The sequence below is a fragment of the Euprymna scolopes genome, chromosome 41, assembly GCF_053919585.1.
Source record: "Euprymna scolopes isolate OS-2025 chromosome 41, ASM5391958v1, whole genome shotgun sequence".
Classification (NCBI taxonomy): domain Eukaryota; kingdom Metazoa; phylum Mollusca; class Cephalopoda; order Sepiida; family Sepiolidae; genus Euprymna; species Euprymna scolopes.
The window spans coordinates 25,474,539-25,502,487 of record NC_136522.1 but is presented as its reverse complement, the minus strand read 5'-3'; the positions used below and the strand labels follow the sequence as shown (position 1 = coordinate 25,502,487).

The 27,949-nt window shown below is 31.0% G+C and overlaps 2 protein-coding genes across 2 annotated transcripts in view; both read left to right on the top strand.

Annotated features, from left to right (window-relative positions):
- The window catches only part of LOC145266433 (signal peptide, CUB and EGF-like domain-containing protein 3), a 32,125-nt gene extending 5,368 nt beyond the window's left edge, over nucleotides 1-26,757 (top strand). The window contains exons 3-6 of the mRNA XM_080122103.1: nucleotides 14,175-14,330; nucleotides 16,792-16,956; nucleotides 22,753-22,914; nucleotides 26,717-26,757. Coding sequence (XP_079978229.1) covers nucleotides 14,175-14,330; nucleotides 16,792-16,956; nucleotides 22,753-22,914; nucleotides 26,717-26,757 — 524 coding nt within the window. The remainder of the gene's footprint in view (nucleotides 1-14,174; nucleotides 14,331-16,791; nucleotides 16,957-22,752; nucleotides 22,915-26,716) is intronic.
- Nucleotides 26,758-27,052: 295 nt separating this feature from the next.
- LOC145266432 (uncharacterized) lies at nucleotides 27,053-27,949 on the top strand. The gene has a single exon (XM_080122102.1). The coding sequence runs from the start codon at nucleotides 27,053-27,055 to the stop codon at nucleotides 27,947-27,949; it is 897 nt and encodes a 298-aa protein (XP_079978228.1).

The window sequence follows — 27,949 nt, the reverse complement described above, 5'->3', positions numbered from 1 at the left end:
ATAGACACCCCTAACCTTGCCAGAATACCCGAAAAGCTATAAAGTTGACGTGTCGAATGTGAACGATGAGTTGGACATAATGTAAAAATGTACCGAATTTAAAAGGGAACGAAATTCAAATTTCCGTTCCATTTTTACAACCGTAAAGCAGAGCATTCTATGCAAATTTTATCTAACTTACTGTATTAATGCTATTTTTTAAGCAAGAAAAAAAAGGTAAATATCCAGATACGCTACTACAGAACACCGACCACTCTAATTTGTTTTTTTATAGGTAAGTGAGGTCGCTGACAACGAATCTGATAGTAAAACTTGGGGCAAATTTACCGTTTGCATGGTATTTATCCCTGAACCCACGAACTTCTTTCCACCATTTTGCAGCTTCCGTTTATGCTACGCGCATGCACACTGTAGCATAAACGACGGCTTCACCAAGCAAACTACGTTGGGGGGAGAGGATTTTTTTTTCCAGGACATAGAATTTTCTAATTTTCAAAAATACATTATAGCGCTTTTTAGGTGGAAAATTTAAAATTAGCTGAAAAAGAAATAAAATAAGAAAAGGAAAGCACACCAAGTTGGAGTAGGGGGGGTAATTTATCTGGGATTTTTTTTACCTGGAACATAGAATTTTCAAATTTTCCATAAGTAACGCACCGACATTTACCAATTAGAACACCATTTAACATTTTCCGAAGATTTTACTTTGTACATTGGGGGCGCGAGCGGGGGAGGGCGGATGTGATGTTGGGGCGCGCGCGCCCCCAACATCACCCCCCCCAAACAAATTAGAGTGGTCGGTGTTCTGTAGTAGCGTATCGTGATATTTATCAAAAAAAAATATTTAGGTTTGGCTATAAATTCCTAAACTCATTTCACCCTAAATAATTTAGGTGACTAAAATAGGAATCTAATTGAATCTTTAATTTCCTGAATAGTATGCTAGAATTCATTTTTTTCGAGTTATATCGAATTCATTAATACGGACTTTGGGGGCTTTTTTCGTAATGTTACTGTAAAAATTATTTTTTATTGTTACAAATTACGATGCTTTAAAAAAAGCAAAAATAAATTCTTGCGTTTTTTATTTACTACTGAAAACCATAACTTTAGTAAAGGTATTTTTTGTTTAAACAAAATAAAACATTTTCACTAAGAGTTAAGTGAAAAAATAATTAGTTCATTATATTCTGCGATCATTATTTGAAAAATACTGCAATTTTCATTAAAATTGGTTAATTTCCTGATTTTTGGTGAATTTTTAAGTAAAGGGAGGAGTCAAAATGTGTATACACTTTGAGCGTCGGCATTCATTTTGTGTGTACCTACCAAGCGACCACGTGTGGCTTATTTTAATTAAATTTCAATCACATGGTTACATTATCAATAATCATGTAATTAAACCCATTGAAAATTTACCGATATTGTAAACACATTCTGTTTACATTAAGCCTGTAGTGTTTTTTTAGTGATGCAATGTTGTCAACTGAGATTTTAAAAAACCCGCGAGATCAGGAGAATCCTACAATAAAAAAATTATAAACATAGTATATTCAATCTATAAAATGTTCCGTTTTTTCTCACTATATGTTTCTGGAATTATATTGAAGCGGTTAGCTCCCCAGAAGGCGTACATATTTTATCAGCTAGTTTTGCCTTTTTTTTCAGAGAGGGCATTTTTGTTTTGCAGGAAACAAATCATAAACTCAAACTTTTTATAATAAAAGTTAAATTGAAATATACTGTAAATTAAACATCACAATAATGGTGCAACATATTTTGAAATAGAAAAATAAAACCAAAAAAACTTTGTTTTAGCATAGCAAGCGACAAACTTTTTTTTTGCCTATATAATAAAGAAAAGATGTGTAAATTAAAAAATTTGGAAGATAAACAAATGAATTATTTTTTTGTGTGTGTTTTTTACTTATCGAGTTAACAGAAAATGAAATCTTTCGTCAATTCGTGGCTGTGAAATGAATCGAACCGGAAGTTCAGTTTTATCAACAGAACAGATTCGCAGTAACGGTTAAAAAATATATTTATTTTATTTAATATTTTAATAATTCGCGAGGTAAATTTATTTTAATGACATAAAAACATACCTCGACTCTAAAGATGGGTTGTCTGAAAATTTTAAAGAAATTGGTAACGTAGAAATATGGTTTTATTCATTTGTAACGAACCAAATTTACATTTTTATATATATAGATATATAGGTGTGTGTATATATATATACACACACACACACACACACATATATATATATACATATATATATATATATATATATATATATATATATATAGTTATATTTTTCAGCAGAGTGCTCTATTATAAGCGAAAATTCCGAAAATAAGAGCATATAAAACAAAAACTTAATTTAATTTTTAGAAATTTTGTAAATACAATTTTAATATGAATTTTTAAATAAACATTTTATTTGGTATTGGAATTGATTCTAAATTTTCAATTGAAGTCAATTTCGTTTTAATTTAAAATTTTAAATTGGAGTTAATTAAAAAATTTAAAAATATTAATTCAAGTTATGTTTTAATCGACGATATATATGACTTATCTCATCTAAAATTTCTGTAAATAAAAATATAAATAATACGCTCTTATTTTCGAATTTTTTTTATTTGCTGGAATCCTCTTTTCCAAAAAGAATGACTAATTCTATATATATATATATATATATATATATTCATATATATATTTATATATATATATATTCATATATATATATATATTTATATATATATATTTATATATATATATTTATATATATATATTTATATATATATTTATATTTATATATATTTATATATATTTATATATATATATTTATAGATATATATATATATTTATAGATATATTTATATATTTATTTATATATATATATATTTATATTTATATATATATTCATATATATTTATATATATATTTATATATATATATTTATATATATATTTATATATATATTTATATATATATATATATATATATATATATATATATATATACCAGTTCAGTTTGAGGTGCTCAAAAGTCGGAACTAATGAAGACCACGAGGTTATTAAATAGTGCTCAATAAAAAGAGCAAAATATTTTTTTATTGTTTGGAGTAAACAGTTACATATGGTCGCTACAAATAGTTTTTAGACCCAAAATTGGCAGAGAAGTTTGGTAGAGTTTTATGCGTCAAATCGTTGAACTTTGAACTTGAAAGCCAAATCTCTGGCCGAAATCAGATTAAAAAGATTTTTCCAAATAACAATACCCCTTATGTCAAATTTAGTGTCTGTAGACTGAAAATTGGCTTAGTAATTTGGTAGGGAAATATACTCACACACACACACACACACACACACAAATGCACACAGACAATTTCACTTTTATTGATATGGGTGCACGGCGTTGCCCGGGTATTTGGAGGTGTATGTTGAGCAAAGAAAAATAAGCGGTCAATTTTTTTAACTTCGATCCCTATTATCACCCCGTAAAATGTATGGTTTTAGGCTCAAATCAAGTTAAATTAGATCCATGTCCAAGGAACCTATATCAAAAATTTCAAGTGTTTAGACCCAAAATTGTCAGGTGAGTTTAGTAGAGTTCTCAATGGTCAAATCGTTAAACTTTGACCCGTTAATCGAAAATTTCTGGCCGAAAACCGATCACATCGATTTTCCCGAATCTCAGTACCCTGTATATTAAATTTCGAGTCTGTACACATTAAATTGACAGAGTTATCGCGTAGGGAAATGTACACACACAGATACACAGACAGACAGATACACAGACACGTTCACTTTTATATATAGATAGATATATCAAACAAAAAAATATACGTATAAATAATATATATGGAAACAATTTTGTGTTTACTGTAAAGATTTTACGCAAATATTATGCAAGTATAAATCATGTAGAATATCTGCATGAATATAATTACACGTAATAATAAACTCTAGATGATCATTCCATGAGAAAACCGAAAAAACTAATAGGGAATTAATTAAAATGGATGTTTTAAAGAATATGCAAATTAACTATATATTTTGCTAGTGAATGTATTTCCACGATCCATATATAAGAACATTGCATCTTCTTTTTAAATAAATAGAAAAGAGGGTTTTTAATATGAATATCAATAAACACAAAAGAAAAATAAACTTATAGGTGTATAGATAGATCAAATAAGCGTTTATATATTAAATTATTAAGATACAAATTAATAATTGATTTGGTACAACCAGTAAGTATATTTAAATCCATATCTTTACTAAGGCGATAGAATATCTGCACGCATGTGTGTATTTTCGTGTACATTTGCATATGTGTATGTTTGTCTGCACATATATATGTTTGTGCATGTATGTGTATGAATGTCGTATGCATTGATATATATATATATATATATATTTGTATGTGTATATGATGTTTGGTTGTATGTGGGTATACACATATATACATGTATGTTTGTTTATAGTTATATATATATATGTGTGTGTGTGTGTGTGTGTGTGTGTGTGTGTGTGTGTGTGTGTGTGTGTGTGTTTAGTGTATGCGTATTGATATTGTGTCAATATTTCTATGTATGCTTCTATGTGTATGCTCCGTGTATATATACATATGTATGAGTAATATACCTAATACACCCATATAATTAAGTATCCCATTTATACCACTAACAACTAAATAAGTATGAAATGCCAATTTTCCATAATTATATCATGCTAACCAATATTATTAGAACACCCTCAATAAAATTACTAACCAAGCTCTGATCGTTATTTCTCTAATATACTTTCTGCAGTTCTACATTGATACTAAATATATCGGCTTAAATAGTTTCACGTTACTTATTTCCTAACATATATTGGAAATTATCCAACTAAAGAGTCCCAATAATATAATTTAAATTAATACTTTCAAAGATATATAAAATACTAAGAGGACATGAGGTTTTTATAAGGATAAATTAAGTTCCTAAAACATATACTCTATAATTTCGGAAAAAGACTACTAAACTGCAGAAATTAAGGTTAACTGTAAATTTTTTAAAAAATTCTTTGGAAAATCCTTCGAAAATTATTTAGATAAAAAACAACCTTTATATACCAAAACTTAAATAAAAAATTTATAAATTTTAATAAAAGAAATAAAAGAAATAAAATAAGTAAATTATAAAAATAATGAATCACAATAAGTTTTTAAAATAATAATAATAAACACATCAATACTTATATAAATAAAAAATTATCTATACATGGACTTATGCTTATGTGCGTGTGTCTGTGCGGGTATATCTGTATACGTGTATATTTGTGTGCTGTCTATATGTGTGTGTGTGTGTTTGTATGTATATGTATGTGTATATATAAAGCTAAAATAACTACTACTTGATAAGCTTAAATATTCTAACTTGGATAAATAATTGATAGACAATATGACCCAATTTACTTAAACTTTTTTTCTATAGGTGAAACACTTCTAAATAACTTGGATTATAATATTGTTAATAACGTCGTCTGCTACTTTCGTTAATGGTGTAATGGAATACCTAACATCCCTTCATAGATGAAATGAACTATAGATATATTGACACTCTCACGTGACTGAGGCAGAAGGAAAAAAAGACAGGAAGAGAATAAGAAAATATGTCGAGTAACACTTATGTTACATGTATTTCCTTGTAAATAAACCCCTTTGTCTTTCACCCAAACCCCCGTGTTTCTTGCTGTATTCTTATTTAAAGTAAGGATATAACAAATTGCGACAGGATTCGAATTCACAAAAAGGAAACTTTAAACTAAACCAAAAAGATATTGGACGACGAAGAAAAAAACTGTGAGGAAAAATTCAACTACTGGGGGAAAAGGCTAAGACACGCATAAAACGTAAGTTATATATTTTTTAATTAAGTCTGTTACGGTCCTATAAAAAAAAGAGAAATTGATATTTCACGAAGCATTGAAAAGAACAATTTTTCTCGGAACGGAAGTAAGTTGTCCATTTAAAATTTCTTTTGTTTCATGAGAAAAAAAATACGGCGGAAAAGAACTGGAAAAGTATGCTGATGGTTTGATTTCAATTTCGTGTGTGTAACCCCCTCCAAAACCCTTATCTACAATAGAATGTTTTTTTGGGTGTGGTTAAAAATAAACTATTCAGTGAATGTATTTAATCCTTTGTGCAGGTACTGTTAACATTTTTTTTTACTGTGTTTAAAAAAAAATTTCAACATGGAATAATTAGCCGAGTTTACAAAAACTATACAATTAGCACTGGCCCAACTAAGCCGGATGGAATTTTTACAAAAAGAACAGTTAAAACAAAATGAAGTATTAAAAACAATATTAATGAAACAAGAAGAAAAAAGGATTGTCGGTTCACCCCGGAAGGAATTGCAAATTCGCTGACAGAATTTTTATGTGAGCCCACTAATAGCTTAACGTTCCAGCATATTATCGTAGATACGAAAATATGTTTTCCAAACGATGCCAGGCCTGGTCGGTTGAAGAAAAAATTATTTTACTGTTGCAAAAACTGGGTTCCTATCAAATACCAAGTATACCAATTTTATACTCCCAAGGAAATCCGAAGATATTTATTTTAAAGAGACTATAGAAATTTTATCGAACATTTTCAGGGAACGGGATAGCTTATTTTATACTCGTTATAGGTGTTTAAATATTTTGAAACAAGATGATGAAGACCTATGCTGGGAGATTAAATGCTAAATGCGAGTTATTTAAATGATAGACCTAAAAGAGGACATGTTTAAATGCTTGATATTTGTGCAAGGGTTTACATTCTCGAAGGATAAAGAGAATCGTTCTAGGATAGTATCCATTATGAACCTTGGTTCATAATGGATACTATCCTAGAAATAACCTTACAGAAAGTTACTGAGGAATGCCAGAAACTGTTAAATTTAAAACAGGATAATACTAGTATCGAAGAGAAAAATGTTGACAAAATACAAAGGTGACCACTATGTAAAAAAATACTGTAAGACGTGTGGAGGAAAGAATCACTTCACAAAAGAGTGCTACTTAAAAAGCAAAATATGCTATAAGTGTGGGCATAAAGGACACAAGTCAACAGTATGCAAAAAGAAGAAATACTATAAGCCTGAAATAAAGACTATAGATTCTAAAAAGAGTCCATGTATGGTAAAAAAAAGGAAATATATTGAAGTTAGAATTAATGGCCGGAAAGTAAACTGTCTTTTGGATACTGGAATTGACATATCCTTAATTGATGAAACAACATGGAAGAAAATTGGTTCTCCAAAGCTGCAAAATACAAAAAAAATTACCAGAGGAATGTCTGAAAATAGATTCAAATTTAAGGGTGAATTTTATACTAATGTGACCCTGAATGAAAATACTGTAAAAACTAAAATGTATGTGATACCCGGAAAAATTCTAATCTATTCGGTATATATTTGATGATACTTTTCAATTTATGGGAGAAACCAATAAACTCATTTTGCAAAAGAGTAAATTTGATAGGATCTGAAAGTCCCAAACTGCCAGGAAGATTTTCTGAAGGTCTGGATTGCTGCACTAAATCGGAAGTGAAATTTGAACTGAAATATGAAGCGAAACCGGTGTTTAAACCCAAAAAGGAAGGTTCCGTATTCGGCATTAGAAACAATTGAGAAAGAATTAATAGACTCTAAGAAATCGGAGTAATAAAAAAGTGGACTACTCTGAATGGGCATCACCCACAGTTTATGTGAAAAAGAAAAATAAAAAAATCAGGCTGTGTGGAGATTTTTCGACAGGACTGAATGATTGCTTAAAGGATCATAACTATCCACTCCCTATCCCTGAGAAAATATTTTCAAAGTTAAATGGAGGAAACATTTTCACAAAAATTGACTTATCAGAAGCATATTTGCAGGTCAAAGTCCACTAAGATTGTTCTAAATACCTGACAATGAATACTCATAAAGGATTATTCTCCCTAAAACGATTGCCGTTTGGGTTGAAAGTAGCACCAAATTTATTCCAATAAATTATGGATGCCATGCGAGCAGGCTTGGATTTTGCAATAGCTTATTTAGACGACATTTTGATAAGAAGCAAAAATGTTGAAGAACATGAAAACCATATTTGTAAGGTATTCGAGAAAATAGAAGACTACGGATTTAAAGTGGCTCTCATAAATGTAATTTTGATATGGACAAGATTGAATATTTGGGACAAATAATTGATTGGAAATGTAGAAGATCTAATCCAAATAGGACAGAAGCAATTAGAGACATGCCTAGACCAAATAATGTACTAAAGTTACAGTCATTCTTGGGTCTAGCAAACTACTATAATTCATCATATCCCAAATATGCATGAACTAAGAGCACCATTAAATGAATTATTGAAGAAGAATAAAAAATGGCTCTGGACGAAAGAATGTGAAGAAGCATTCCAAAAAATTAAAAGATGTTAGTTATCGGATCTAGCGTTAGCACATTACGATCTGAAAAAGGATTTTATTGTAGCAGCAGATGCGAGCGAATACGGTTTAGGAGTGGTGCTTCAACACAGAATGGAAGATGGATCTACTAAACCAATTTCTCATGCCTCGAGGGTTTTATTACCCGCTGAAAGAAAGTACAGTCAGATCGAAAAAGAGGGTCTGGCGATTGTGTATCCCATGAGAAAGTTTCATAGATTCATTCATGGAAGATCTTTCGTCTTAGAAACTGACCATAAACCATTACTATCGATGTTTGGTTCGAAAAAAGGGATTTCTACTCATACGGCAAGTAGATTACAGAGATGGAGTATTATTTTGCTCAATTACGATTTCAAAATGAAACACCTAGCATCTAGTAAAATTGCACATGCAGATGGTTTGTCGAGATTAATCCCCAGTAAAACTGAATTTGAAGAAACTGTTATAGCAGCACTAAAAGAAGAAAATGAACTGACATATATATTAATAAATATCGTTAGGGAACTCCCTGTTACACTTGATGAAATAAAGAAAGCAGCAAAAACAGATAAATATATTAACAAGATAAAAAAAAACAAGTGGGACAAAACGAAAAGAATAGAAAAAGAGTAAAAGTGTTTCCATTTTCTATGTGTGATGAAACTCTGATGTACGCAGACAGAGTGGTAATACCGCAAGTATTACAAAAGAAAATCCTAAAAGAATTCCACATAGGACATCCTGGAATCTCCAGAAGGCTCTAATGAGAGGATTCACATACTGGCCTGGAATGGATCAGGACATTGAAAAAATGGTGAAATTATGTAAAGGTTGCCAACTAGTCGCGAGATTCCCCCCCCCACATGGACGCAACCTTGGCCTAAAACGGAAGTACCCTGAACACGCATCCATATCGATTACGCAGGACCTCTGAAGCGATATTATTACCAAGTAATCGTAGATAGTATGTCAAAATGGTCAGAATTTTTTAAATACAAACACCCTACAGTGGCAAACACGTAAAAGCGCTGGACGAGGTATTTAGTCGGTTCAGAATTCCAAAAACAATTGTTAGTGATAATGGCACTATGTTCACAGGTCAAGAATTCAAGCACTACTGTGAGGCACTGGCCATTGAACACATTACAACACAAACTTTTAACCCTCGATCAAACAGACAAGCAGAAAGATTTGTCGATACTTTTAAACAAGCTTTAAAAAAGAATAATAACATCGACACGGAAGAAAAAAGCATTAAAAAATTCTTAGCAATATACAGGATAACACCAAATCCAAATGCTAAATTATACGCAGCTGAAATTATGTTTACCAGGAAGGTACGTTCGGTGTTCAACCGGTTAATCCCAAGAGAAAAAGTGAAAAAGTATCAAGGATAATGTAAAGTACAAGACATACAATGACGGGGATAAAGTTTTCTTCCAAAATTATCGGGTAGAGTAAAGGCATAATCTCAAGAAGAATTGGGTTACATTATAAAAGGGAAGCCTTTTTTCCACAAAAAACATATTAACCAACTGAGACCCCGATACATAGAAACAGTCAGAAACCAAAGGTTACCAATGGAAGTGCTATATGACACTTTCCATATACAACCTCCAAACAAGGAAGTACCAGTAACTCAGAAATCACGTCACTCTCCAAAAGTAAAAACATCAGCAAACACAAATGGTGAGGAGAAGTGAAAGGAAAAGGAAAAGGACCGAATTTTTGGACAAAGCCTAAAAAGGAAAAAATGGTAGAAACAAAATTCTATGGAAGAATTTAGCTTGGGATGAAGGTGATGGAATGGAATAACCTAACATCCCTTCATAGATGAAATGAACTATAGATATATTGACCCTCTCACGTGACTGACAGAGAAGGAAAAAAGACAGGAAGAGAATGAGAAAAGATGTCGAGTAACTCTTATGTCACATGTATTCCCTTGTAAATAAACCCCTTTGTCTTTCACACAAACCCCCGTGTTTCTTGCTGTATTCTTATTTAAAGTAAGGATATAACAGTTAAATACATGCAAACCGTTTGCACCCTTCCTTTCTCCTTTTCTTCCTCTTAGTGTATTCATACCCCTTTCTATATCTTTATATTACCCCTTATTATCACTCTCTCTAACTTTTCACATTAAACTATCCTTATTCTTTAACTGAAAGTTGACTTTTGTAATTAATTTAAACCCATAAGAACTCTAACTTTTCTTCACACCAGTCATGGAATATTTTCTCTCATCAAAATTTGAAAATGGTCTTGAACCTTTTTAATTATTGTATTTTAATTCTTCTTGCTTGATGAGATCAAATATGATTGTAACGGTCTGCACATCGTAGCAAAATATGACTATATTTACATAAAGAATAATGATTATATATATATATATATATATATATATATATATATATATATATATTGATAGATAGATAGAATATAAGTGATAATATGTGTGAGGACACTTCTCAACCTATATACTCAACGAATCATTAATTTACAGACTTGAAATTTGGTATATAGGATAGTCAGACATGTGGAATGATTTTCATTTGTTTTCATCTGAAAAAGAGTTGCTAAGGGGTTAAAATTTAAAAATTGGTACGTGGGAATCATCAAATGGTTATCTATTTGCAAACTGTTACACGAATGCGGTCTGCTAGTATATCATATAAATCATGAAGTAAAAAGTAAGTTTACAAGCCAAAAGCTTCTGTAAACTCAGAGTGAATATAAATACTACTATTTATGTATTTGTATAGTAATCCCAACTAAATAAAAATAACTCAATAAAACTAAGTTAAAAAATAAAGCGTATCATAGAAGAGAACCATTTTAGACTGTAAATTATATTTTACATGAAGTTAGTGTTCGACAGGATACTCAAATAAGAAATATTAAGATTTCCTTAATCTGCAGAGTTTACAAGAAATGCGTTCTTCGCATCAGAAGAAAGATATTGACAAATGACTATTATACCAAACCTATGAATTTGCTGGTACTGACATAAATTGAAACTTCTAATAGGATTTTTCCAAACATTTCCAATAAAAAGGTTTTATGCATGAAGCTCTTCTAACTTTAAGAAACCAAAAGTTGTACATAAAACCATTATGACTGCAAATAATGTTGGAATTTTTCCAAATAATGAAACGTTTGTACATAGAATATATATATATATATATATATATATATATATATATATATATATATATATATATATATGTAGTCCAGGATTATCAAATTTGCATATGAACCTTTAGCATAAACTCAACTGCACATCGCCATTTTAGTCTCTCTATTGTTAAATAAATGGATTTTACAAAAGGCTTGATGTATGGACGTTTCTGAGGCAAGTCATTTCACAATCATTGCAATTATACCAACAAAAACTGAATACCACTATATTCACAGACGGACTTAAAAACAAGAAAGAAGCAGAGTGTACAGTTGTACATGAGAGGTTAATTATCCAACAACTTTTTTCTAAAGGAATCTATATTTCATGCCACAGGTTTAGCATCTCACTAAGTAAAAGAAATAACTTGATAATTTTTTTTTCCAATCCTTGTGAGTTTCAACAACATTGAAAAACAAAAAATTTGATAACCCACTGATCATTAAAATGTACAATAAAATCATTGCTGGACATCAAAGATATTATAAATTGTTGGATCCCAAGTTACATAGAAAGCCAAGGAAATGATATGGCTGACACTGCAGCCAAAAGTGACCCAAAAGAACCCGCTTCATCAACAAATTTAAATTTGCATACACACGTAAAAGAAAAACATCCATGTTGATATTTACCTCCCTCCCTACTTGGGGAAATGTGACACGTGAACGGAAGATTGGGCAAAATTGAGCCAGCACCCCTACAGATTGAGCCGTCTGATCCTGTAAACAATATCTGCATAATTCTGTCAGCATCCCCAATGCAAATGCCTCAGACAAAAAAAAAACAACAATAAACTTTTCCACCCAAAAACCGAGAAGCAAAGCCCAGAACAGATGTCTTAGCCTTACAATGGCCCAGTTTCTGGCAGATTGATTGTCAAGATTCAGATCTTATCCCGATGTGTACTTCCAATCGCAGTTAAATACCAAATGAATGATGCAAGTCAGTACAGTTGTATATATCCTCAAGAAATCTAGTCAGTAACATTGATTGTGGACACACAAAAGACACTATTAGTTCTTTCTTCAGAGGAAGACGCTATCATGGCGTCCTATACAGCGTGAAACACACATTTTACTATGTTGGTGTTATAAAGGAATTATTTAATGACGTCAGAATAGAAATGATGATGTCTTTTTAAAATAGTAGATTTATACCTTAAAATATAAGTCCAATAATGTAAACTTCCCTGTGAATTTAAAAAACATAATGAACTTTTTATCCACACAATATATATATATATATATATATATATATATATATATATATATATATATATATATATATATATATATATATATATATATATGAAAAAAAAATCCGCAAATAATCTATACGCAAGACTGAATTTGTTGTTTGAAAATATTCTAAACCTCAAACACAAAATCCTTTTATCAAGATAAATGAAGTCAGTATTAAAGTATCTGATGGTTATAACTGTTATGGGTGACTTTGTTCACTTCAAGGGCAGAAAAGTCTGCCTTTTCATTGCGAGGGGAATAACTAATTTTTAAATTCATTTTCATTTTATTATTTTTTATTTTAGGCTGTATTTAACACTTTATAAAACTGGACCACATTTATCAAGGATGGACATTAAACACTGGTCATTATCATTGAAACGTGACTCCTTTTGAAAACAATGTTTTTATATTATTGTAAATTTTTACCATAAAATCATTATAACTTTTTCCTTGAAAATTATACATCCAGCACTTAGTCTTTAATATTATCGTTCCACAATTTACTTGCATATAGGTTAATTATACATACTTTAATGGAGATATATCTTTGACATACTTGTTATTATGATTGTAAGTGTTAGGTGCCAATGGAGTAATTTTATGCAATTTCTGCCATTAGCCTCATCAGTGTGGAGCAAGGAAAGTTAATCATGCATGTCTATGACGTAGTATGATGAGGTGTGGAAGTGAAACCTAGCAAGTGATTTTTAAAGACATCTGTTGCAAAGAGCGAAATGATATGAAAATAATACAGTGGATGTCTAATATGAGTCTCAGTGACGGGCTTAGTTCTTGAAATTAGAAAAGATTATATCTGAACAATATTGGGAGAAGTGTGCAGAACAGGAGACTTCGTTGGTTTGGTCACATTGAAATAATAGATGAATGGATGAGAGTTTTTGGGTTGGTAAATGTATAACCGTTAAGATAGCAATGTCAGTGACAGGACAAGGTATAGGTAAAAATGGGAGGAAGTGATAAGGATACACTTGAGGGAAAAAGGGATAAAAAAATGACCTGGCTAGAGATAGGTTAGTTTGAAAGTCAATTTCTAAAAGAACTAAAATTATTTTGGTAACACTGAGTTTGAATAACGCTTTTACATGCATGACGAGCAAATATTCCTTAGCTACAACAGATCAAAAAATACAAAAGTATTTGAGGTGGATAAAAAGGAATGGGTTTATTTTCCTGGTACTGAGTTCGAATGATTCATTTTAGCTGAGTATTACACAAAAGTAAAATCTTGAAATAATATCTGGAAATAAATTTATTTTGTTTTTCTTTAATATTCTTAGCTGCTTGCAAACAAGGGGAATTCTTGAATGGAACCATTTGTCGTGATTGTCCTGCTGGAACATATCAAGATGAAATATGGCAAGAGTCCTGCATTGAATGCCCTTCAGATACATGGACACGTGGAGATGGTAACAAAGATAATTCTTTTTGTGAAGGTAGGTTTCGAATCTGCATATTCGAACATTGGATTGAAGTGAAAATATTTTTACTAGCAGGTCTACACGGCATTACCCGGGTTTATGAAAAAAAAAAACGTGTTCAAAACACAAACGTAATGAACTAAAATAAAAAAGGATTTTTTTAAATTTTTGTTATATGAGTTAAATTTTAAAATTTTTTTGTTATATGGGTTAAATCTTAAAAAATTTTTGCTGTATGAGTTAAACTTTCAAAGAATTCTTGTTATATGAGTTAAACTTAAAAAATGTTTGTTATATGAGTTAAACTGTCAAAGCATTTTTGTTATATGAGTTAAACTTTAAAAAAATTTTGTTATATGAGTTAAACTGAAAGAAAGCTTCGGCTAGTGATAAAAAGAAATTATTCTTCAGAAGACAATAGTGTAGAGCAATGTACTTTATCAAACGTTTTAACTGCTGGTGTCGCTATTAAACTAAAAATTATTGAAATGTCTTCATTTTAACAACATTTTGAGATGGATTTTTCTTAAAGAAATTGAATAGAAATACATTTTTCTTGTTAATATAGGTTTGAACGATAAAATTGTCATCCTAGAAAAGACAAAATGATTTCATTTTCGTTTAGTGAAAACCGGTTTTCTTTTTTTGATGCAAGAGTTATAAAAAATTCATAAACCCCAATAGGAAAAGAAAAAACTATATACTTAATAATACTTAAAAAAAAAAATTAAAAAATACGAAACGGAAAAAAAAACGTGATCTGTAATTAATTTGTTTTAATTATATATATATATATATATATATATATATATATATATATATATATATATATATATATATATATATATATATATATATACTATCAGGGTAACCGGACATTGGCCGTGATTGAATGATGCAACCCGGAAGCACACGTAGAGTACTTTTGAGTCTTCTCTTGAGATGTCCCTTCCACATAGAAAGCCATCTTTAATGTAGGCACATATTTCATGCCCATGGTGATCTTGAGAGTCAGATTTTGATGTTAAGTTAAAGTATCCTTTAATCACGAACTTAGTAAAATAGTCGGTCCAACGCCAGTTTTGGGATTTGCGGAACAGGTCGACAGACTTCATTAGAGCAAAGCAGAGAGAAAAAGTAAGAAAGAAAAAGTAAGAAAGAAAAAGTAAGAGAGAAAAAGAGAAATGTTTTGTTGCAGCCATAGTAAGGTAATATGGCATCGAGAAGCCTCAACAAAAGCCTCAACAAAGAAGGGACGTGGCAAGCCTGTCTTTGTTTTATCGTTATTTCCATGGCTAGTGCTCGTCTGAGCTGCAATCTCTGGACCCCTTCTCACCAATCTTTCATGAAAAACACCCGTTTAGCTGAAACCACTGTCAATAATTTTCTCCACTCTTTAACTGTGCTTAAATCAAAACGTAGATTCCATGAACAAAGCTTCTTTCCTAGAACTGCACGCCTGTGGAACTCTCTGCCGTTTGCCTGTTTTTCAGCTGACTACAACTTGGTCGTCTTTAAGTTCAATTGAATCCGAGATGGGTATAATTGTTGATGACACCACACTCTATTTAAAACATGCAGGCAAGCTAAAGGTGCACCCACATCCAAAACAATAGCTGAACCATATGAAAAAGACTTCCAACGTTCAAACTCGTCTGCTTAACATTCATAAGCAACATGAATTCCAAACATATTGCCAAGTCTGCTGCGAAGAATGTAGAATCCATTTACCGGGTTAGAAAACTTTTCACATCTGCCAGTATCCTATGTCTTTATAAAGACACAATTAGCCCATGTATGAAGTATTGTCGCTGCATCTGGACAGGTGTACCAACTACTTTTAGACAAGGAACAAAACAAGATTTTAACCTAATAGCCTAATAGACCTCGCACTGTCTACCAATCTCCAGTCCTTGTCACATCACAGCAGTGTTTCATACCTATAGTTGTTTCATGAACTTTCATGGAATTTGTTCAAATAAATTTACTGCATTTGTACCTCCTTGATGAGAATACATCTAACCCACTTAATTAGCAGCAAAATCTCACCCCTCTGCTGTAAATGTTCATTGATACCGGAACTTTCTACTCTAAGAGTTTTTTCATCAGCCAAGTTGCCTTTGAAATTTCCTTCTACTCCCTGTTTTCCTGCCTATACTAACATTCAAAAATTTTAATCCAATATGAACATGCTTCCCAATCTCCTACTTTGGATGCCTCCCCTTTAATCTGGTTCCAATCACAGTAGCTTCTTATGCTTCAGTTGCAATATGCCTTATTTGGTGTGAAGAAAAGGTTTTTCAAAATTGAGGCAATTAATGCAGAGTGCCTTTTTTTAGGAATTGAATATTTCTCACTTTAAAAATTCAAACTGTGTTTAACGTTGCCTTCATGAAAAGACAGGTAAACAGGGACAAGCATAGAAAAATAAAATTGCAAAGATTTTAATTTTGTTTTATTTATTTTTATTTTATAGTTTATTGTAAATCGGGCTTTGAGAAGAAAAACGCGGCTGATACCTGTTCTAAATGTCCAAGGGGATTTTTCCGTGTTCTAGAGTTGCTTGACCCATTTGCTCTCTGTACTAAATGTCCTGAAAATTTCACAACGGACGGAGAAGGTGGAACAGAATGTCCATTACGTAAGTATTATAAAATTGTTTCTTTATAACAAGTGTTTGCCTTCTTTTAAAAATCATGGAAAAAATATTACGTTTTGGCAGTGTCTGAATTAATGAAGCTAAAAAAGAGAATGAAGAACGGAAAAATATCTCAAACTGGAAAGTAAAAAATATTTCTAAATGTATGAATCGGTATAGAAATCAGAAAGAAAAAGAAAGAAAACGTCTGATTATAGAACTTACAATAAAATTTATATTCAAAACTTAATGTAACAGTTCCATCCCTTCCTTAGACATGCTCATCCAACAATGTGGTACCATCGACGTTACTCCTCATCACGTGATAGTAGAATTGCGTCTCAGTCTCACAACAGATTCCCCTTCCTTTACAAAGTCACAACCTAAACTTTAACAAATCATATTCCATCCATCCCCACCATTAAAAATACATAACGATAACTACAAGCTAAACATTCCCTTTACTGTTACCCACTATCTCAAAAATCCATCTCCATCCACTACCTCTTTCAATCTTTGTACATTGAAACTGATTTCAACAAAATAAATATTTATTCCATTATGAAGTTTTCTAATTGAAAAGAAATATCGAATCAATATTTTGCATGTTTTTGTGTAAAATTTGATGAGTTCTATTATGGTCTTTTGCCTATTATTCTAGATACACATTCTGTTAGAAATTTATCTTTTCCCTTAACACACACACACACACACACACACACACACACATACATATATATATATATATATATATATATATATATATATATATATATATATATATATATATATATACAGATAGATAGATAGATAGATAGATAGATATCAGGGAAACTCGACAGTGGCCGGGATTGAATGAAGATAAACGAATCTTCCAAACATCCAATAATTTTATTTTCATCGAAATCTGTGGAATCGCCTATTAGTTTTTAACCCCTTGCTTAGTATCGGCGTTATAAACGTCATTGTCAATCATAAAGTACCCACAAATCAAATCTAAAAATATTTACATCCATTATTCCATACTTTTGTTACCGTCACCCTGACAACAATCCCATGTCTTCTTTTGTCTACCTTCCTATCTATTGTCTAATCATGAATCCTATTTTCTATTTCGTTTGTTACCGGATAAATTTACTCCGTTTTCTTTTGTTATATATTATTATTTTTTTCTTTTCTTTCCTAATTCCTAGCAGATGGATTGACTATAGCATCACAATATTCGTTAAATTTGGTTAGAATCGAACTGCCCTTTCCTCATTAGAGTTTTTTGATTATCGATATTTATTGGAGGCATTCTGATACAAAACCTAAACTACTTTTGTGTGAAATTTTTAAAAAGTCGGCCTAGTTTCACACACACAGGCACACACAACGACATGGTCTCTGAAAGAAATAAACATTATACCGATTGTAATAGGAGCAACTGGCTTAATAAAAAGAATCGTCATAAATACTTAGAAGCGATCCCTGGAAGACCAAGCTGTAACGAAATACAGATAGCAGCCATAAAGGGAACAGTATCTATTCTTAAAAGAGCCCTCGGATATAAATTTAAATCATAACAGAATCAAGTGTTAGCTCCAGGAGGGAGCCCCTTGACCTCTTTTTTTTTTTTTTTTTTTTTTTTTTATTACATTTTCACCCCAAACAAGGCAAATTGCCACTTTGGTGTAGGGGGCTACTATCAGGGGAAACAACTACTGGGGTACTATGTAGGGATTTGGGCAGCAAGGTGCCGGTTCACGTTACACTTGAACTTCTGCACGTCAGTACTGTTGGGGAAGCAGGGACCTAGAATGGAATTCCAGAGTCTTGCGGTTCTGGGGAAGAAACTATTGGAGTAAAAAGATATTTTATATCTAGGAATCTCTACAGTGTGGGGGTGGGATCTAGTAGCCTGTCGGGTTTGTCGAGGGTGCTCGCGTCGTGGGGGCACAAGTGATTGCAGTTCGTCAGAGCATTCACCACTAAAATACTTGTAGAAAAGGCAGAGGGATGCAACATTTCGTCGATGGGACAGAGGCTGAAGCTTAGATGCCAGTTCAGGGCCTATCAGGTTTGCGACTCTCTTTTGAACCTTGTCAAGGAGCGAGAGACTAGTAGCAGATGCACCAGCCCAGATGTGGCAGCAATACTCCATACATGGGCGAATGGTGGCCTTATAGAGGTACAGGATACTTTTGGGTGTTAGTAGTTTTCTAGCACGGTAGAGAGAGCCTACCTTTCTTGCAGCGGCCCTGGCAATGCCTTCAATGTAATTGTTCCAACTCATGTTTCCTGTGAACGTTAGGCCAAGGAGTTTGAAAGATGGACTCTCAGATAAAGAGTCGTTGGCCATTGCTATGGGTGGTAGAGAGGGTTTCCTGTAATTATTGAATGAAACTAGTTTAGTCTTGGCAGCATTGAACGCGACCAACCACTTTTGTCCCCATTCCACTACAGATTGGAGGTCTTCCTCTAGTGTTTCTGCCATTTCTTTAGAAATGTGTTCATTCGTCTTCCTGTCGTGTCTGCCATAGAGTGTAGTGTCATCAGCATATATACCCATCTGAGAGGCAATGTTGTCGGGGAGGTCATTTATGAATATCAGGAACAATAGAGGTCCAAGGATAGAACCCTGGGGCACTCCCGCATTTATATCATATTGTTTAGATGTGCGACCGTCGAGGACTACCTGGATTTTTCTCTTATCTAAGAAGGATTAATTATGTTAAAACTTATTGAAGTAAAATACAAAAAAAAAAAAGATAAAAGATCCTATATAAAAGATCATATATATATATATATATATATATATATATATATATATATATATATATATATATATTCGAGAAGTATAAAAGCTTACAACTTTTCTTTATTCGTTTTCAATTGGTGAAGTGCAGGAATACAAAATAATATTGGCAGGAGCTGCTAAAAACAGCCTATCCTGTCTTGACAGAGTACAAAATAGACTTCCTGGCTTAGTGGGGGATGCCCTTTTCTCTACCCTGCAACCTCTCTCCCACAGAAGAGACGTTGCGAGCATATCCTTGTTTTATCGTTATTTCAATGGCAGGTGCTCGTCTGAACTCCAATCTCTGGTCCCCCTTCGCCAATCTTTCACGAAAAACACCCGTCTAGCTGAATCCACTGTGAAAAATTTCCCCCACTCTATATCTGTGCCTAAATCAAAACGTGGATTCCATGAACAAAGTTTCTTTCTTAGAACTGCACGCCTGTGGAACTCTGTTCCGTCTGCCTGCTTCCCATCGGACTACAACTTGGATGTCTTCAAGTCCAACATTAACAAATTCCTAATGAACACTTCATCAAATCTCCACACTAACATAATGTGCTTGCAATAACCCTTATCCCTGAGTGGCTTCCGTGCCTTGATAAGTGGTGATCACTGTGTAAAAAAAAAATATTATGAAAAAAAATTAAAAAACTTTTTTTCAAGGTACATAATTTTCGACCGATGCTTCAGTTTTCATCGGTGTAGTGAAAGTATGAGCATGCACGGAGAAAAGGGGAATGGAAAAGAAAGGAAGGAAGAGGAGGGGGAGGTATAGCCAATGAGAAGGTACACGTCAGTTTTAAATATATACACATATAAGTACGCACATACACACATGAACACAGTACATATACACATATAAACGAAAAATTAAATATTAAACGGTAAATAAAAATGAAGAAACGCGCCTTTAACTGTCTAATCTTTTGAATTCTAACGATATTATTTATTCCAAGAGAGAATAAGAATTCAAAGGATATAAAATGTTATGAGGAGAAACGCTATGATGTTCATTTATAAATTAACGGCTATTTCTCGTTCGAAAAAGAACGAAAAAGTCGTTTCCAAATTCAACCGTTTTAAGACAGGAACGAAACGCTACTTTTTATTAATTTATATATTAATATGTACATACACATACATATATATTATATATATTAATATGTACATACACATACATATATATTATATATATTAATATGTACATACACATACATATATATTATATATATTAATATGTACATACACATACATATATATTATATATATTAATATGTACATACACATACATATATATTATATATATTAATATGAACATACACATACATATATATTATATATATTAATATGTACATACACATACATATATATTATATATATTAATATGTACATACACATACATATATATTATATATATTAATATGTACATACACATACATATATATTATATATACAGCCAAACTAATTAGAGCAACTTTCTAAAATCTACCTTCGTGGCGAAGCCATTATTAACCGAATCTATCATTTGAAAAAAAAAACAAATCTAAATTTATAAGCGATAAAAATAAACGGTAAATTCATCTAGGTTTCGTAGCCTAACGACTAAGGCGCCGGACTGCAGAAAGATAGTCTGAAGTTCGATCTCTAGAAACAGTTGAGCTACGCTGATGAAAGTTCTCGAAACACGCGTGTACGTAGATTACTGTTTTAAAAATAATAAAAAATAAGTAAAAATAACAAATATTATATATATATAAAAGGGAAATGTCTGTGTACATTTCCCTAAGCAATAACTCTGGCAATTTTAAGTCTGCAGACTTGAAATTTGATACACAGGGTACAGAGATGGGGGAACATCTTTGTAATCCGCCTTTGGCCAGAAATTTGGCTGTTAAGGGGTCAAAGTTCAACAATTTGACCTTTGAGAACTCTACCAAACTCCTCCACGAATTTTGGGTATAAACAATTAAAATTTTAGACATAGATTCCTTGGACATGAATTTAACTTAATAACTTGATTTGAGCCCAAAACAATAAATATTAAGGGGTCATAATAGGGGTCAACGTTTTAAAAAATTTGACCTCTCTGGTCTCTACCAAATTACTCAGACAATTTCTGGCCTAAACATTTGAAATTTTACATTCAGGGTATTCAGAGATAGACCAAGCTTTTTAATCGGCGTGGGTCGAAAATGTTTAGTTACCAATATATAAATGTATGTATGTATGTATGTATGTATGTTTGCATGTCTGCCTAAAACTTTCGACGGAGGCGACGTTTTTACTTTGAAGTTCGACCTTTCAAACGATAAATACCGAAAAATTAGCTAAAAACATTAATATCTTCACCTTCAACTGCGCACTTTTCTACGAGGTGGGGTCGCCTTTTGCCGATATTTTCGAAAATCATCCTCTCCTTTCGAATGTCTAGCCTTAATTTAAACCTATGTCACTTCCGTTTTGGCGGTGGCCGTAACAGCAAAGACGTCAAGTTTTCCCCGTTCTTTTCCTCCTTTGCGGTCTGGGTTTGAGCCTGCTTTCCTACTACCACATTTTTTGCTCAACATACACCTTCAAGTATATATATATATATATATATATATATATATATATATATATATATATATATCAGAACAAATAGACCAAGACCAGGGGACTACAACTTAGCATTAAGTGGGAGTAATATATATTCTGTATGTTCCATTTTTATATAATTTTTGTCATATCAGGTGATGTTTTTAGTTATAATGAAATATTTTGTGACCTAACGTTTTTTAAAAACGGTCTTTCAGTCCTCATGCTCGGCCTAACTCTATTGAAGTTGCAACACATAGTAAATGTTTATATATGAATTATCTAAACAGATAGTAAATGTTTATATATGAATTATGTCTAAACATATATTAAGCGTTTATATATGATTTATCTAAACACATATTAAGCGTTTATATATGATTTGCCTAAACACATACTAAGCGTTTGCCCATTTGTCTAATGTATGTATTTCTTATTCACAGGAATTTGTCCAGCTGGAAAATTCCGAAACGATGCAGTCAATGAATGCGAAGATTGTCTGCAAGGTTATTTTCAGCCGAATGTCACCACAGGCTTGTGCTTTAAATGTCCAGAAAATTATACAACATTATCGACACAATCAAAAAGCCCAGCAGACTGTATATGTAAGTATAAGATTCATTATCTTAATTTTTTTCAAAATTTAAAACTATTAAAAATATAAAAAACTTTAGTCTCAAGTCATTCATTGGAAAATTCCTAATTCAATCAGGAGGCAAAGTCGTATGTGTTTTGGGATTCAAAAACTAACACGCACAAACACACACACATACACAAACACACACACATACACACATTTCTTTGGTCCTCTTTAAATATTCCTCTGTTAACAGTTGTGTGCCGCGTTTTGCCGAATTAGATTTGAATTTTATTCATAAATCTTTTTTAAATAAACCGAGTAACTTTATTTATGTTGGCTTTAGCAAATAATTAAAAATAAATTAAAGTAAAATGAATCAACTTTAAATAATATTTCTAAATACAACAATTAACCGACTCTATTACTAAAATCGATTAATAACACGAAGCAAATTATTAATTTTGTATATTTTTCTTATAGGCTTATCATGTTTTTTTTTTTTTAAATATGAATAAATTTTCAATGACAAGATTTTATATTATCATTCAACCACGGTAGTGGTTGAATATATGCTTAAGTCCGAAATTGAATGAATCGAGACACATTCAAACCCCCACCACTAATTCCGTTCGCAACCAAATTTCAAACAGGTTATATAGTTGGATAGAACACCTCATTAACTACATTTTGAAAAAAAAAATTCGAAAATTGATTCAGTAGAAAAAAGTTACAACAAAATATGTGGGTTCACAAACAGGATAGTAAGTACATAAGTGACTAACGTTTTTTTTTATTATTTTGCATAAATTTTTGTTTGTATATAAATATTTTTTAAAAACCGAACTTTTTTTTAATAACTAAGTTTTTTTTTTAACTCTCCTTATGATTTTATAGCAAAAAATGGTGAATTTATCGATTAAAATTAAAAACCGATGAAAATCGAACTATTGATATGCTAATAATTCGCCGGTTCCAAGTTATTATTATAACTACTACTCTTAGAGCTGCTGCTGCTGCTGCTGTGAGATCGTTTCTTGTCCATATTATCATCAGCAGCAGTGAACCTGCTTGCCTAGTTTCGGAAGTAAATAAGTCGAATAATACAACAACACAACTTTATTTAAACTTACTAGGAAATACTGAAAATAGTTTAAAGATTTTTAAAGGTAAATTAAAAAAAGGATAAAAGCAGACGTCACTTTAAATGTCGATGAGAATGAAACTTGGATAAAATAAAAGGTTTAGTTTTTATTTTATTTTATTAGAAGAAATGAAAGAAAAAACAACACAACTTTATTTTAACTGACTCGGAAATACTGAAAATAGTTTAAAGATTTTTAAAGGTAAATTAAAAAAAGGATAAAAGCAGACGTCACTTTAAATGTCGATGAGAATGAAACTTGGATAAAATAAAAGGTTTAGTTTTTATTTTATTTTATTAGAAGAAATGAAAGAAAAAACAACACAACTTTATTTAAACTGATTCGGAAATACTGAAAATAGTTTAAAGATTGTTGAATTTTTATTTTATTATTCATTTATCTCATTCGTTCAGGGAATGAAAGAGAAATATTTTTTTTAGAAAAACAGACAACATTGTCGATTAATCCTGTATTTTTCTTTGCGTGTATTTATATATATAATATTAACAACGAACTTGGAATAATGATGATAATAAATATATATTTATTTACAAAAAAAAAGAAAAAAAATCGTCTGAAGGAGATTTTTTAAAGGTAAATTTAAAAAAAAAGGATAAAAGCAGACGTCACTTTAAATGTCGATGACAATGGATATTGAGTTAAATCCAGGGCCTGAGAATAAGAATAATGGAAGTAATTATGAGGTGGGTAATCAATTAAATGAAGAAGAAATGAAAAAAAATGAACTTCAAAATAATACAAGAAAAAGAAAAATAGAAAATGAAAAAACAAAAAATGCAAAAAGACAAAAAAAATTTAAAGAACAAAATGAAAAAAATATTTTAAAAGGAAACGAGAATATCAAAAAAATATAGAGAAAAAAATAGAGAAGAAATAAATGTTAAAAATCGAGAACATCAAAAAAATTATAGAAATAAAAATAAAGAAGAATTTAAAATTCGAAATAAAGAAAATCAAAAAAAATTAAAAGAGAAAAATAAAGAAAAATACAATAATAAAAATAAAGATTATCAAAGAAATTTTAGATTAAAAAATAAGAATAATGTCTTTTTTAGAAAGAAAAAGAAAATTTATCAAACTAATTATAAAAATAAACACAAATTAATGGAAGAACAAAAAATGAAAAAATATGATAAGAAAAGTTTGATAAAAATTTATGAGAAGAAAATTTATTCTTGGAGAAACAAACTAAACAAATTTTCTAGGTTTTTTCATAAAAAGCTATTGTCATTCATAAATTGACAAAATCCTATTTATTTTACAATAATAAAATGACAAATAATATAAGAAATTATAGAAAAAATTATAAAATTTGATTGAATAAAATAACTGGAATGTATTCTAATGCTTTGGGAATTAGAAATTTGATGCTCAAAAATATAAAAAATACTGCAAATACTGTTTATAATTTTGTCAAAAAAGTTGATAAAAAAGGACTATTATCTACTTATTGGAGAGAAGAATTGTATCATGCATTCAATAATGAACATTATTTGTTTCCAAGAAATTCAGTTGAATATGTGCCTATAAGAGTTTTGGCAAAGCATAATTATGAATCTCTTGATTGTCAAACTGAAGATTGTGAGTGCAAAAAGTAAGAAATTTCTCAACCAAATATGCCAAATAATAACAATGAACATATTATTGTAGAAGAAAATGAAAATAAAGTGAATGATGAAGAAAATGAAGAAGATGAAGAAATAAAAATTGAATTGGCTCGACCTTGTGATTTTAGTAATGGCTGTCCCTATGAAAAAACACGACTCATTGAAACTAGAAAAATACATCAAATTCTTAAACAAATTTCACCGGATTTGACATTTTTGGAACTTCGCAAAATTATGAAAAAAATGGAAGAATGTTCTGGCATACATAATGACAATTTATATTGCATTGGTCAATCGGATTGCACTAATAGACTTGAACTCCTTAGAAGAATGGCACCACATACTCCAAGACTCAGAACTTTAGTCACTCATGTGTATAGATTAAGAGCTGTTTGCATTTGGCTGGATCTCTATGATATTTGTCTCTTAGAAGGAAATTGGCCAATGTTTGAAAAATTATTAGACTCTGAATTTTATAATCTTAAGACTTCAAAATTAATAGAAAGATTGCAACAAAGAGAGAATCAAGAACATCATTCAGAAAATAATGTTGTGAATAAATTTGTCACATTAATTAAAAATTTTAACAAAGACATGAAAAAAATGAAAATTAATTCATGTGACATTTGCAAACAAAGAGAATATGATGAATTTTTGAAAGTTTGGACTGACTGGGAAAAAGAAGTTAATGAAATAATTAAAGAAAATTATATATTACCATGCAAAATTTGCAATAATTGTAGAGGGTTTTTGAAGAAAAATAAAATCCCTACATTAGCATCAATTAATGGATTAGGAGTGGATGAAATTCCAGAAGTGTTGGAAAAATTGAACATTTATGAAGAAATCTTAATTCAAAGAGCGAAATGTTTTATTAATGTGATAAAACTTGTTCCTGAAAGATACAAAGGACCAAGTTCAGATATGGTTTCTGCTATTAAAGGAATTTCAACTCATTTGCCAATTCCAATGGAAAATACCATCAACCATGTGATGAACACTTTACCATCAAAAGAAGAAAATTCTTTACAAATTATAATTACTTCAATTCCTACAGCTACAAAAGAAAATTTGGAAATCATTGGTCAAATTGGATAATGTGTTTGATGCACTGGATTGGCTCAAAGCAAACAATCCATTCTATAAAGACATTGAAATTGACAGAACATCAGATCTCAATAATGTTGTTTTATGCACTGGGCAAGGTAGTTCAACTAAATCTGATGATTGCATTTTGAGTCATTTATCAAAAAAAGATGCTGATACATATTATGAACATCATACTGTTCAAAAAATGTATCCGACTTTACCAAATGAAAAAGACATTGAAATTTATAAAATAAAAAATGTTGAAGGAAATTTGTTGAAAGATGATAATCCAAATTTGGATTACATGTGTTTTCCTAAAATCTTGTGCAAAGGAAGATTTGGCATGAATTACAACAGGCCATATGGAAAAGTGTCAAATTATATGTACACTAGAAACAGATTAAGGCACTGTGATCCAAGATTTAGGAAAAATATTCAGTATTTATTTCATTCTGTTGACAAAGCTGACAAAAGAGCATTGGATTCGGGAATTTTTGCGATTATGAAATCTCTCAAATGCAATCAAATGACATTGGCTCAATTTAATCAACAGGTTCATAATAATGATAAAAGATTAGAAGGCAATCTTTCAATGATGATGGCCAATGTGAGAGGATCCAAACAATTTTGGAATAGAAAAGCATCCGATTTGCACACAATGGATGAAAAATTTGGCCCTTCTACCTTCTTTATCACTTTATCATGTGCTGAATATTTTTGGCCAGATTTAAGAGAATTTTTGGAAAAATTGAACACTGGTGTAAGCGATGTTGAAACTATGAGAACAAGTACATTGTGCGTGAATGATGTTGCAGTCAGTGAACATTTTTATCACAGATTGCAAGCTGTAATGATTAAAGTAATTTTGGCAAAAGACAATCCAGTTTTTGGAAAAGTTGCACATTATTTTTGGAGGATTGAATATCAACAAAGAGGAGCTCCCCATGTTCACATGAAAATATGGGTGGAAGGAGCACCTATATATACTGAAGATCCTCTATCATTTAATGATATTAAAAAATTTATCAATCAACACATAACTTGCAGAATGCCTTGTTCAGTTTCTAGTCCAACACTTCACAACTTGGTTAAAAGATTTCAAGTTCATTCTTGTAGAAAAACATGCTGGAGGATATATGGAAAAGGCAAAAATATTGTGAAAAAGTGTCGATTTGGATTTCCTAAATCGGAAGGAAACTAA

What these genes read in the sequence shown, in the direction of transcription:
- LOC145266432 (XM_080122102.1), top strand. Translation starts at nt 27,053, where the DNA reads ATGTGTTTTCCTAAAATCTTGTGCAAAGGAAGATTTGGCATGAATTAC.